General features: G+C 33.8%; 1 protein-coding gene and 1 long non-coding RNA gene across 3 annotated transcripts; both read right to left on the bottom strand.

Annotated features, from left to right (window-relative positions):
* Positions 1-213: 213 nt before the first annotated feature.
* LOC130804190 (uncharacterized) lies at positions 214-6,627 on the bottom strand. 2 transcript variants are annotated; one of them, XM_057668584.1, is made up of 17 exons: positions 6,367-6,627; positions 5,695-5,806; positions 5,395-5,587; positions 5,114-5,215; positions 4,941-5,013; positions 4,635-4,709; positions 3,787-3,880; positions 3,486-3,678; positions 3,205-3,306; positions 3,032-3,104; positions 2,726-2,800; positions 1,877-1,970; positions 1,576-1,768; positions 1,295-1,396; positions 1,125-1,194; positions 956-1,030; positions 214-455 (listed from the first exon to the last, which is right to left on the bottom strand). In XM_057668584.1, coding segments are annotated over exons 1-17 (1,647 nt in total). In that variant the 5' UTR covers positions 6,387-6,627; the 3' UTR covers positions 214-454. The 2 variants fall into 2 exon arrangements, with proteins under 2 accessions (XP_057524567.1, XP_057524644.1); XM_057668661.1 differs by lacking the exon at positions 5,695-5,806 and having other exon boundaries at positions 6,367-6,579.
* A 3,974-nt stretch (positions 6,628-10,601) lies between these two features.
* LOC130804333 (uncharacterized) lies at positions 10,602-13,514 on the bottom strand. The gene is made up of 3 exons (XR_009040003.1): positions 12,413-13,514; positions 11,400-11,611; positions 10,602-11,295 (listed from the first exon to the last, which is right to left on the bottom strand). It is a non-coding gene; the product is annotated as an uncharacterized LOC130804333 (long non-coding RNA).
* Positions 13,515-14,405: the final 891 nt, after the last annotated feature.

Genomic DNA, 14,405 nt, shown 5'->3' on the forward strand with positions numbered 1-14,405 from the left:
AATAAAAGGCACATTTAAAACCCACCCGATATAAAGCCCATTTTTTAAGGGCCGAAGGCCCATTGCACACTCCTAATCACTCATAATAAAGCGTGTGCAGAGTGTGTGTGGGTTCACAACTTGAGAAAAAAAAAGTTTCTTTACTTTGTTGGGTTTGTTTGTATTAAGTAGCCTTAAGTTTTTGGTTTCTGAAATTCCTTACATTTTGCCTAATAATAATAATAATAATAATAATAATAATAATAAATATTTTGCACATTTGTTTTAAACAATTAACTTGGAGTGTATTCTCAATTCTGATATAGCACTTGAGAAAATACAAACATGTTCCACAGAGTTTGTAAACATTATAGTCAAATCATCAGTCCATGCAATATAAAATATCACGCACCACTCTGTAGTCTGTATGGCGTAGCTGCGCAAAAGAAGTCCAGACTCATGAATTTACCTACAGTCTACAGACATTGACAAAAATAAGACTTCATAATAGTAAAAGTCTAGTAGTACAACTTATTCTTTATTAATCAATCAATCTCATAGAGACTCCGGCAAGTATCATAAAACACACTAAGGATTCCAATTCACCAAATACAAAAATAAGACCTACTAGATAATAAAGCTAGGCAGAACAAAAAACATGAAGAGGTAGAAAGGATGTTTGTGGTTCCTACATGCACGTGTTTTATTGCCTACTAGTTAGATACACGTGTACTACACGGTTTTATAAAATTTAAAATAATTATATACTTCTACTAGATTATAAATCTAGTAAATTGATTCGTTCGTGTAGGTAATCCCCACATACACTTAATGTACGTGTATCATTTCCCACTTCTTAATAGAGTCAATTTTCATGGACATGTGCATTGATAAAACAAGAATGAGATTTTAAGTAATTAAATTCAGAAGAAAAAATCTTCTACACAATAATTTATTTGTGAAACATGATCCTTACCAATAGGGCGTGTAAACCGGAGATGGAGGATATCCCAAATCATTGGTATCGTAGCCTTGGTCCAAAATTGATTTTCTAAAAGACCAAATACAAAACACATAATTATATTATAATACCATGAAAAACAAAAACAAAAGTAAGAAATGGGGAGGTGAAATAACATCATTACCCATTTTTCCTAGTTTTCTCCTTGACTGAATCCATAGGCGTAGCTCCACCACTCTTTGGCGACATCTCAGCTGAGAATTCAACCAAAAATTCAAGATCAAAATCAACGTAACATTAAATAAGTAAAACAAATGACTCAACTGCCACCCAAGTGAGTATGTGAGCGATTACGTATAGTATCGGAAACATCATCATAACTGCGCGTTAAAAGTTCAGCAGGGGGATGCTTAATGTCGGCGTTTTCTCCGCACTCCTTGCAGCCATGAGATTTACCTACGGACATTAGAAATTATTCACAATTAATGACGATAAAAAAGGTCGTATGTGGAATAACTCGGACCATTTCATTCCAATTATAAATAGATATATATTATGATTCTTGTTGAGTGAAGAATAAGAAGTCAAACAATTTGTTCGCTTAATCATTTTCTTAAAGAGAAAAGAAACTCCACCATTTAATATATCACAATAAGTGACTATATGAACATCGTTTGGACCAATGAGCATCTCGCCAAAGAAGAGCTTAATGGAAGAATCGGAATCCTGATTGGCTGGTTTAGCTGTGAAATTGCAATGGAGCGCAATACCATCAGGCTTCATTATGGCACCACTTGTCAACGCTTCTACAAGCTCATAGTTGGTACCCTGTAAATTATGCATGGTTAACAAAAGACAACAAAAACACAAACAATAGAAGACTAAAAGCAGAAAAAACAAGGACTTCTAGGGGGGAAAAAACAAGGCTATAATCACCTTTTCATTGTTGTAGTGCTCCAATAATCTTTGAGCACCTCTAAGAGTTTGACGACGATGCCCTTCAATGTGATACTCCTCGTCCTCGGGATACCTTGATCATGAAATGAGTTTTGAGTGCAAAACAGTAATCAGAAAACATGGGTTTCCATAACAAGAATTTATTTCATAGACATAAGCCTTATCTCTACAAGGGTTATCTATAGAGGAGAACAAGAATGCCGAGGAGTAGAAAGGAAAAGCAAAATTATGTAAATCCTTTCCAGCCATAGGAACATACGACACAGAGGAGAAATGGCAAGGGACAACAATGAGCATCAAAAGCATTCCAAAAGTCTCATACAAGTAATATCATGCATAATTGCAAAGGACTAAGAGTGTAATCTTAATTTAGTCCACGGCTGAAGAGAATGTAAGTGCCATAGTTAGGTAAAGCTAAATTACATTAATATAAGAAAAATAAACGCAAGGGCAGAATACACAACATGTTATATAAAATGAACAATTGGAAAAAAGACAAAAATCTATGTCAAATTTGGGTGATAAAATTGATTGATGAACCATAGGGAAAAGTGGAACAGCAACGAGATTAATTAGTGCAGCAAAAAAAAAATGTCGTTATGAAAACAGAGATTCCAACATATTCCATTGCATCAAACTCGAATTCATTGTCCAAATTTGAACTCTAGATGCATTGTGCACATTAATCAATCTAGCCAGAAAACATGAAGCTACAACTTATGCACATCAATCAGTCCATGATAAACTAGATTATTGTCAATAAAACAGGTAACCACACTTTGTGGAGACTACTGAAAGCATGACAATAGAAGTGATGATGAAGCTTACTCGTAGGGAGGACAAACCGGAGATTGAGGATATTCCATTGCATCAAACTCGAATTCATTGTCCAAATTTGAACTACTAAGAAGCCAAAAGTCATAAAGCAAAATTGTGATAGCAAGTAATTGAGACAGAAAGAAAACAACTAATCCACAATAATAATTTCATGAAACATCATAGGTAACATAAATCAAATATTGAGAATATTTGAGGTCATCCCTTACGTAACCTTGCTCCACAATTGATTTACTAAAAGAAAAAAATACAAAAAGCAATAAAATTCCATTTAACTTGTTTTTATAACATCATTACCCATATTCCAAAGTTTTTTCCTTCTTCGCAGAATTAATAGGCACAGTTGCACATCTCTTTGGCGACATCTCACCTGAGAATTCAACCAAAAATTCAAGATCAAAATCAATGTAACATTAAATAAGTAAAACAAATGACTGAACTGCCACCCAAACGAGTATGTGAGCGATTACGTATAGTATCGGAAACATCATAATAACTGCGCGTTAAAAGTTCAGCAGGGGGATGCTTAATGTCGGCGTTTTCTCCGCAATCCTTGCAGCCATGAGATTTACCTACGGACATTAGAAATTATTCACAATTAATGACGATAAAAAAGGTCGTATGTGGAATAACTCGGACCATTTCATTCCAATTATAAATAGATATATATTATGATTCTTGTTGAGTGAAGAATAAGAAGTCAAACAATTTGTTCTCTTAATCATTTTCTTAAAGAGAAAAGAAACTCCACCATTTAATATATCACAATAAGTGACTATATGAAAATCGTTTGGACCAATGAGCATCTCGCCAAAGAAGAGCTTAATGGAAGAATCGGAATCCTGATTGGCTGGTTTAGCTGTGAAATTGCAATGGAGCGCAATACCATCAGGCTTCATTATGGCACCACTTGTCACCGCTTCTACAAGCTCATAGTTGGTACCCTGTAAATTATGCATGGTTAACAAAAGACAACAAAAACACAAACAATAGAAGACTAAAAGCAGAAAAAACAAGGACTTTTAGGGGGGAAAAAACAAGGCTATAATCACCTTTTCATTGTTGTAGTGCTCCAATAATCTTTGAGCACCTCTAAGAGTTTGACGACGATGCCCTTCAATGTGATCCTCCTCGTCCTCGGGATACCTTGATCATGAAATGAGTTTTGAGTGCAAAACAGTAATCAGAAAACATGGGTTTCCATAACAAGAATTTATTTCATAGACATAAGCCTTATCTCTGCAAGGGTTATCTATAGAGGAGAACAAGAATGCCGAGGAGTAGAAAGGAAAAGCAAAATTATGTAAATCCTTTCCAGCCATAGGAACATACGACACAGAGGAGAAATGGCAAGGGACAACAATGAGCATCAAAAGCATTCCAAAAGTCTCATACAAGTAATATCATGCATAATTGCAAAGGACTAAGAGTGTAATCTTAATTTAGTCCACGGCTGAAGAGAATGTAAGTGTCATAGTTAGGTAAAGCTAAATTACATTAATATAAGAAAAATAAACGCAAGGGCAGAATACACAACATGTTATATAAAATGAACAATCGGAAAAAAGACAAAAATCTATGTCAAATTTGGGTGATAAAATTGATTGATGAACCATAGGGAAAAGTGGAACAGCAACGAGATTAATTAGTGCAGCAAAAAAAAATGTCGTTATGAAAACAAAGATTCCAACATATTCCATTGCATCAAACTCGAATTCATTGTCCAAATTTGAACTCTAGATGCATTGTGCACATTAATCAATCTAGCCAGAAAACATGAAGCTACAACTTATGCATATCAATCAGTCCATGATAAACTAGATTATTGTCAATAAAACAGGTAACCACACTTTGTGGAGACTACTGAAAGCATGACAATAGAAGTGATGATGAAGCTTACTCGTAGGGAGGACAAACCGGAGATTGAGGATATTCCATTGCATCAAACTCGAATTCATTGTCCAAATTTGAACTACTAAGAAGCCAAAAGTCATAAAGCAAAAATGTGATAGCAAGTAATTGAGACAGAAAGAAAACAACAAATCCACAATAATAATTTCATGAAACATCATAGGTAACATAAATTAAATATTGAGAATATTTGAGGTCATCCCTTACGTAACCTTGCTCCACAATTGATTTACTAAAAGAAAAAAATACAAAAAGCAATAAAATTCCATTTAACTTGTTTTTATAACATCATTACCCATATTCCAAAGTTTTTTGCTTCTTTGCAGAATTAAGAGGCACAGTTGCACATCTCTTTGGCGACATCTCACCTGAGAATTCAACCAAAAATTCAAGATCAAAATCAACGTAACATTAAATAAGTAAAACAAATGACTGAACTGCCACCCAAGCGAGTATGTGAGCGATTACGTATAGTATCGGAAACATCATAATAACTGCGCGTTAAAAGTTCAGCAGGGGGATGCTTAATGTCGGCGTTTTCTCCGCAATCCTTGGAGCCATGAGATTTACCTACGGACATTAGAAATTATTCACAATTAATGACGATAAAAAAGGTCGTATGTGGAATAACTCGGACCATTTCATTCCAATTATAAATAGATATATATTATGATTCTTGTTGAGTGAAGAATAAGAAGTCAAACAATTTGTTCTCTTAATCATTTTCTTAAAGAGAAAAGAAACTCCACCATTTAATATATCACAATAAGTGACTTTATCAACATCGTCTGGACCAATGAGCATCTCGCCAAAGAAGAGCTTAATGGAAGAACCGGAATCCTGATTGGCTGGTTTAGCTGTGAAATTGCAATGGAGCGCAATACCATCAGGCATCATTATGGCACCACTTCTCAACGCTTCTACAAGCTCATAGTTGGTACCCTGTAAATTATGCATGGTTAACAAAAGACAACAAAAACACAAACAATAGAAGACTAAAAGCGGAAAAAACAAGGACTTCTAGGGGGAAAAAACAAGGCTATAATCACCTTTCCACTGTTGTAGTGCTCCAATAATCTTTGAGCACCTCTAAGAGTTTGATCACGATGCCCTTCAATGTGATCCTCCTCGTCCTCGGGATGTATCAATTGGGTTACATCTCTGGGGGACAAAGTGGAACATAAAGGGAGTGCAAAATAATGTAAATCCTAAGTAGCCAAAGGAACATATAACAGAGTGGAGAAATGGTAATGGACAAACAAAGTGCATCGTAAAGCCTCTTGTCATATATGAGTTTTTTTTTTAACAATCACTAAATTAAGATCAAGAATAAACACCCTAATCTTTTAAGATACAAGCTTATCTCGTTTAGAAATTGGTTAAAACAACCCCAAACAATAACTAAGCATATAAACACAACCTACACCAAACAACTCACTCTTATGTTAAGGGAATGTAAATTTGGACGAAGATTTGACGAATTGAGGTTGTTGATAGCGACAGGGGAAAATGCTTATTGAAAGGGCATCATCATTTTTTGTAAACCCTAAGTTGTACTTGTTATAAACAAATTGACGAAACAATTCATAATCATCATCAATATCTAAATCCCAAATTCAATTGAAGAAACAGATTGAAGAAACCGATGGAAGAAACTATAAAATCCATACTAATTCTTGTATTTCAGATAGATCGAGAAACAGAGAAATAAAAGTACATACAGCGGTAGACGGTTGATCATGATTGGACTCACACCGGCAGATGACTGACGGTGGTCGGAGAGGGGAAGAGGAGAAGAACGGTGCAGAGGATGAAAGGAGAACAACCGAGAAGATCGAGAAGTAGCTTTCTGATAATAGCAAATTTTCAATAAGTTTTTGAAGTTTAATTGATGACAGTTTTTTTTCTTTTCTTTAAAAATATACTCTTTTTTTTAAGTGTCTTTAAAAATATACTTTAATAAATGTTTTGTAATGTTTGGTTATTATTATTTTGCAACTAAAAAAATGTTGCAATCATGAATTATGAATATTTGTTTATGCAAAGAAATTGGTCAACTTAACGTGAGAAGGAAGAGACCCTTTGTAAAATGGATCCTGCTGCTGAAGAGTCCGAATACTCAAATTGGGTTCGGCTATTGACCTGCAAAATGAACAGAGAGTCACTTATTCGGGGGTTGCTTCCCGAAAAGCCTCTCCGACGCTCTAGTCAGTGGTCGGAAATGTGGAACAAGAAATAAATGTTAGTAGTTGAGAGAGAGGGAGTTTTTGGTGAGAAAAAGACATACCTTAAATGGTAATAAATAAGGGTATTTATATGGCAATAAATGACATGAGTTGATTGTTCCAGGGGTATTTTGGTAATTTCACCCTTAAGGTGGGCTCTCTTGATATCTTGACTGACTTCTAGGGGTTTTGGGCCTTTTGACTAGGCCCATCAGATTAGGGCTCGTTGACCCCATAATAATACTTCCTTCAATTCATTACTAATGTCTCATTTGCTTTATACACTTTATCCAATTCACTTATTCAATCGTTAATATCTCTAATTGTTAATAATTAAAAATTATGAAAAGTTAATATGAATAATCGTTATGTACCGAAATCGGATTTGACGATACATGGAATGGAAGTTTGGGTGAGCGTGGGCGCACCCAGTTGGCCAAAGGATCGGTTAGCATTGTTGGCCATTTGGTCTTGTTGTCGCCTTAACCGCCTTAGGCGTTCGGCATTCAGTCTACGGGCAGTAGCTTCGATCTCTAGGTCGTATTGCTCTAGAGATCGAGCTCTTCTATGCATTCAAAGAACTTAAACACAAAGGGGTCTAGGATAGGGGACAACAAGCAAGTGTAAAGTAGATCAATCAACAAAACAAAAGGATTATGCGTCGCCTCCCCAGCAACGGCGCCAAAAACTTGATAGGTGCAAATTTTAATAACTGCAAGCGCACGGTTTACTTTGAGAAGTTCCACATAATATAACTTCAAGCTATAAAAATTAGTTTATGCAAACTTCCTTTTAACACTCCCTCTCATTTTCTATCTCTTATGTTCATTCTCCACTACATTCCTCATCTCATTTTCTATTTCATTATATTTCTTCTAAGCTGAATACAACATTTAATTTTCAGTTGAATACAAAATTTTAATTCTTAATCGGTTTCTACATACGCGTTTACCACTGTACTTCACCATACAAGGATTCTCTGGCTTAAATGAACCACAAGGGCCATTCATCATATGATACAACATAAGGCCACGAAGATATGGCTCGGACAGTAATGGAATCTCATCACAAACAAACTTATCAAATTGTTTTGGCTGCCTAATCTTTGACCCATGCTTTAAAATAATTAAGAAATGAGCATGCGGTAAACCGCATTTCTGGGATTCAATCACATTATCATAGCTGCAATCTCACCAAAAAACTTTAGAGTTTGGGTTTCATTAGTTTACATTTCATTTTCTGGTTTCATTCACATTTTGTTTAGATAAACTAAAATGAAAACTGTTAATAGACAATGTTTGGTTTTAAAAATAATAAATTTAAAAAAATATAGAAATTGAGTAATGCAACAGGTTCTGTACACACAATCATCAATCAGAAACTCTTAGTGAGTTACAACACTTCATTGTACCTAATTAAAAAGCATAGAGCTGCAAATCCAAACATAAACTTATATAACATAATCAAAAGTACATTTACAAAATAACCTTGTTTTGATAAGACTGCATGCAAAATGAAGCTTATCATGTAAGAACTGAAAATGAGAAATCGAAAAGTTAGAAGCACAAGAATCACTAAAATGTGAAATTATAAACACAAGAATCAAAAAATTAAAATGTGAAATTAAAATGAGAAATCAAAAAGATAGAAACACAAGAATCACTAAAAATGTGAAATTAAAATAAGAAATAAAAAAGCTAGAAACATAAGATTACTTCAAACTTGACTAAAACAAATATCAAACTTTCAAACTCGACTAAATAAAGAATGTATTGTAGAAGATATCATCTAATCATCATCAAACAAATGTGAAATTTTCACCAAATGCAGAACTAAATCATTTGCAAGGCCAGACTTTGTTCTGTTTCTTCTTCCTCTTGGTAACCATTAGTACTTACGCTAAATATGTTGTTAAGTTGCACAAACTGTTAGTGTCAAGCATGTATATATCTGATTGTTTGACACAGGTGTATGTGACTGTGTACCTTAATGATTACCAAATGACTGCTTTCTATGAAGACATTTGCACACTACTGTCTTTTTATGGATTTGAATGTTTCACTCGCAATAAAACTCTCAGGAAACAAAAGAAGAACAAAGAGAGAGAAAACAGAAAGATTTTTTATTATCACATAACTAAGATTTTTACAAAAGGAAGCTATGTATATATAGTTTACAAGACAAAACAAGAAAAGGAAAAAGACAAAAGAAGGGTTGTTACAAGAACCTAACAACCTTTATAACAACCTAATACAAACTTCTAAATACACATACAAGGAACAACTATAATAACAGAATACTAATGCTTCTTATCACTATTCTGATGAAAATGCATCTTTTTAATGTAGAGAAGACTTGACACAAGGATATTGAACAACAACATACTTGACATTGCATTAACTTTCACCAGCACCTGCACCTGCACCACACACTTGAGGCTATGCTAAGCAAGACCGAACTCTGCACACCAGCACAAAGCACCAAGCAACCACACACAATACAACATTATAATCTTAATATAATATCAAATTATAAAATGAAAGAAATTAATGTCACAGCATTATTCAATTATAGAAAGTTGATAATCGTAGCTTTTTAATAATTAAAAGCCTTAAAATAAGCCTTGTAAAATTGACATGGCCCAAAAAAAAATAGCAATTAAAATTGGAACAAGAAAATAACAATTAGCCTCGTAATTGTTGGCTGTTGATAAGAGCGAATAAAGATGTTTAGTCAAAAATGGTAAAATGCTTGACTTTTTTAATAAAGCTTCTTTATTCGTTGTTAATAACAGCGAACAACCCCGAACTTGTGCTCTGGACAAAAAATGCTTATCTTGAGAATTAAGTTTAAAGTTACTTTTTTTTGAATTTCTTATATTAATTTACTTATTTTTCTCAAATTTTCTCATACATTGCTAGGTAAGTTCTTTAAAAAGATTTGAATTGACACAAATTCTCATGAAAAATGGTCCCAATTAGCTTTCTTTAAAGAAACAGAAATTTTGTTTAAATAAATAAAAATTGTTTATTGAAAGACAAATTATTTATTACCCACGTTTTCTTTATAGCAGTTTTTCATTTCCTTTGTTAATTGTTCATCTTCCATCTACCTATGCTCTCTTCTCAAGCTTTTTCTTTGCTACAAAATAATTCACGGCTAGTCTCCTAAGAATCAATCCTTGTCCATCTTGTTATTTTAGTTTTGACACATCTATACAATATATTAAAACAAAACACATCTAACATAATTAAGCAACTCAAAAAATTAATGAGTTGTCATCTTCTCATAAGATTTTTTCCCTCCTTTAAGAAAAGATAACGTCATTGAATAACAATAACTATAAGAATCTTAAATGTTAAGGATGATTATAAGATGATTAATTTGACCATCATTAAAAACTTTAGTTGGGATTATAACATATACTATTAAATTTGAAAACATTGTAATAAATAGTACTAGTATGTAATAAGATGCACAAATTATTATCTTTGATATTTAATTTACAAAGCACCATTGATCTATATTTATTTGAAAAAACATTTATTCATTTACAAATAATTATATTATTTTTAAATATACTTAAAAAAAACTTACACTAAAATACAATTATATTATAAATACAATTTACAATGGCCACTGCTTCATCATTATTATAATGATAACTATAAAAAAAAGTTTTAATTTCATTTTTCATGAATGTAATAAAATGTGTGTTAAGAAATAATCTATATTAATGTAATATTATGCCGGATTTATTCAATTTATTTGTTTTTTACATCAAAATGAAAAAAAACCATGCATCACACGGAGATTATCTAGTAGTATATAATTTTAAAAGCAATAGCATTATGACAAATGTACATCATTTATAAACTTGCCCTTTAGAATTTTTCAATATAGGGCTGCACACGATCCGATTTGATATGGTTTGACAGAAAAATCAGACCAAACCAGACCAATCAAGACACCAGACTAGACCGGACCAAACCGTTCCAATAAAATTTGTATGATTGTATGATAATATGATAGGAAAGAAAATTAGGAACTGTTTCTTAATAAACACAAATTATTTGCCTGCATCTATAATCAACTTATGCCCATTCCTAAAGAGGGGTATTAATTTATCCTAATATACCAGTCTATTTACATAAATCGGCAGTATGAAAAGAATTGTAATTTGTAAAGGATCACTTAAACTATAGTGTAAAAGAAAGGATCTGTAAAACTACAGGCATTCTTCACGTATGTGGTATCTCGAATTGGCGTATCTCTTCCGGTTGGTTAACAATATATCCAGATTCCAGGGCATGGCATTTAGAACTCACTTGTTCTTGCCTGTATGGTGAAGCTCTTGGCCGTGAGTCCACTCATAGGAAGAGCAATTATACTTTACATGGCTTCCTTTCGTGGGTAAGATAGAATCTAACGAACATGGCAGAAACGCTGGAGTTATGCTTTGTACATATTTATACAATGTAATCGATTGAGATGTAGAAGTACGCAAATTATATAGCATGTATGCTTACCAAGCGTTCGCCATTTGAAATGCAGGTGCTGGCTACAGCAACCCCTGGAGCAGCATCTTGTCTGTTCAATCTATGCAATTCGACTTGTAACAAATCAACAACTTGAGACTGTTTATCGTTACATGGTTGGAGAACTGAGTTATGGTTGTGGGAATCATTGACATCTTGCAACCCCACTTTTCCTCTTTTGATGCCATTTGCAAAGCTGCAAACTGCATATTTCAACACCCAAAACGAAACAATGAAATGGATCAAAGCCATAAGATGGAAATATCACAAGGCAAAAGTTCTCTCAGAGAATCTCATACAACAACATCAAAGCCTTAATCACAAAAGATTAGGGTCCTACAAGAACAAATAGATTAGTTTCAATTATCGTCCACGTGAATTCTTTTTCACCATTCATTTCGATATAGTAACAAGTAGTCAACAAGCACATCAACAAGCTTCTCTGCTCTAAGTTGAATACTTTCAATCAAAACCTTCAAACTTAAGTTGATGTACATACAACATCACTCAAATCCAGGTTAAAAGGAATCAGAGGACTTGATTTATTTTCAAAAAAGCTATAGATACAGATTCTGTCCTGTCCCTTTTCCTGCCTTATTTACTTTGACTCAAAATTTGTGTATGCACACATTCCCACTACTATGCTGGTATCGTTAGTAATGTTGTAAATTGATCATAGAATTTTGAAATGCATAACCATTCTTCATGGAAAAACACAAATGAAACAGAATTCTGCTTTATGTTCTGAAAAAATATACGTTTCAGTGGTCTTCTAAGTCTAAAAACAAAGTAAAATTGACACCCAATGGATAAACATAACCAGCAGCCTCACTAGTCTTTTTCAAAGAAACAAGCGTGAGATCAACCTCAAATGAAAAGTAGCAAAAGGTTTAGTGGCAACTGAATCTTTTAAATAGCAGTTTAACCGATTAAAATGTGCCATGAATCAAAGCTAACATGACAAACCACAGTAAAATATTTAAATAACTCGCCAGATCGCATACCTCATCACCATTTTCCTCCATGTTGTGGAGAAAGTCAACTAACTTGGCTAAGCGGATACGTTGGGCATTTTTAATCGTGACATCCTATACCTTGCCATGCCTATTGTTACTGCGGGCACCACCCCTACCCCACGAAAGCCTTTTAGTTCCACTAGTCAACACAGGAGATAAACCTTGTTCTTCCTTACTTGGTTGTACATTATTGTCAAAAAATCCCCCACTTAAATGTGGTGTTGATGGACTATGCGAACCTCCAACAGTACCCCTATTTCTCGCCTTCCTTGGCTTGATTTCTCTGTGATGTTCATCTGGAACAAATTGTTTGTCACTATCATGTGCATCATCATTGTCGTCATAGTCTTGATATTCAATAGAACTATTTCTTCTCCTCCTCTTCCTCCTTGGGTAAGAACTTTGAGACTGTTGTGATGGGCCTGCCGTGTCCTTGTTTGCAGGACGCTTCTTGCCAAGTGCTTCCGATTGTTTTATAAGGACCTGGGTAATAGATTCTTGAATCTGTGCGACAAAATCTTAATGCTTAACAGCTAACAGAATAAAATGCAAATATGAAGTGAGCCCCATGCAGAAATATAGAAAAAAGTGTTTCGAGGGCCCAATGCTCTCGGAGACTACAAGTCTAATGGTTAAGATGCAAGTGTCAGGTATAGTGCAAAATATCGGCTGTAGAATTGCATTGAGACCGCATGTTAAGGTTTTTGAGCTACTAGTTATGGTAGCCACAATATAGGCGGCAAGACCCGCAAAGCCATCCACATTGAATATAAAAGTGGTTTCACGATCGTTACCGCAGCCATGACCACATCCGAGATTTTGCACTATACTAAGCTTATAAACGAAATTGAATATCCACTCAAGGATGAAAACAAGAATATGACATATACAACCTCTGGGAGATTCATGGACTCAGGGCTGGAGTTCATTTCCTTAACAAAAAACTACTAAAGCTTAGGAATGTTTATATGCAAAGGTTCAAAAATCTCAGATATATAAGATACTTTATCGACAACGATAGAGATTGAAGATTATATAAAACATCAATTATTCATAGATTATTAATGCTTCTAAGACCCAAACCTGCTTATTGCGAGCTTCGTCCTCCTGATAAAAAGCTAGCTCCACTACAAAAACTCATGAATTAGCGATGGAAAATTGGCGAGGGGAAGTGTTGGTCGCCCATTGGCGACGACACGGCGAGAAGAATAGTGGTCGCCAACGCAAAAAGCAAACTGACGACGAAATGGCGAGGAAAAAATTGGTCGCCAAAGTCAAAAGTAACTGGGCGACGGGATCTTTGTCGCCCAGTCGTCGCCATGTATTATTATTTTTTTATTTTAAATTTCCCTGTTACTAGGCGACGGGTGCTGTAGTCGCTCTGCGGTCGCCATATTGAATTTTCCTTTTTGTTTTTGACGGTCCATTTTTCAAATAGTAGGCGACAGTTTATTTGGTAGCCGGTTGGTCGCCATTTTTATGAATTTGAATTCCGCGGTGTCCGTTCGTTGGCCATTGTATCTATAAATAATCCGATTGTTATATCGTAGTATATATAATTGGAAGCTAAAAAACTTGAAGAGGTTAGTGAGTTTTTTGTTTTTTTTTTATATGATTTAGTTTTATTTATTTTTATTATTTATTTTTAGTTTCTATCGTTATTTTATTTTTATTTACTTTGTTATTTACTTGATTTAATTTTAGTTTTTAGTATATATAATTTGATTTAATTTTATTGTTGAATTAGTACATATTTTATTTACTTTGTTATTTACTTGAGTTTTATATGTACTTGATTTAATTTTATTATTTAATTTCTATTGTTATTTTCTTGAGTTTTTATATTTTTTATTATTTTATATTTTGTTTTTATTGACATTAGTTTGCTTTAGTAGTTTTTATTACAATAATTATATTATTATTGTCATATATTGTTATTGTCATATATTGTTTTTGTCATTAACTTACTTTATTGGTAATT

Source organism: Amaranthus tricolor, chromosome 1 (genome assembly GCF_026212465.1).
Source record: "Amaranthus tricolor cultivar Red isolate AtriRed21 chromosome 1, ASM2621246v1, whole genome shotgun sequence".
Taxonomy (NCBI): domain Eukaryota; kingdom Viridiplantae; phylum Streptophyta; class Magnoliopsida; order Caryophyllales; family Amaranthaceae; genus Amaranthus; species Amaranthus tricolor.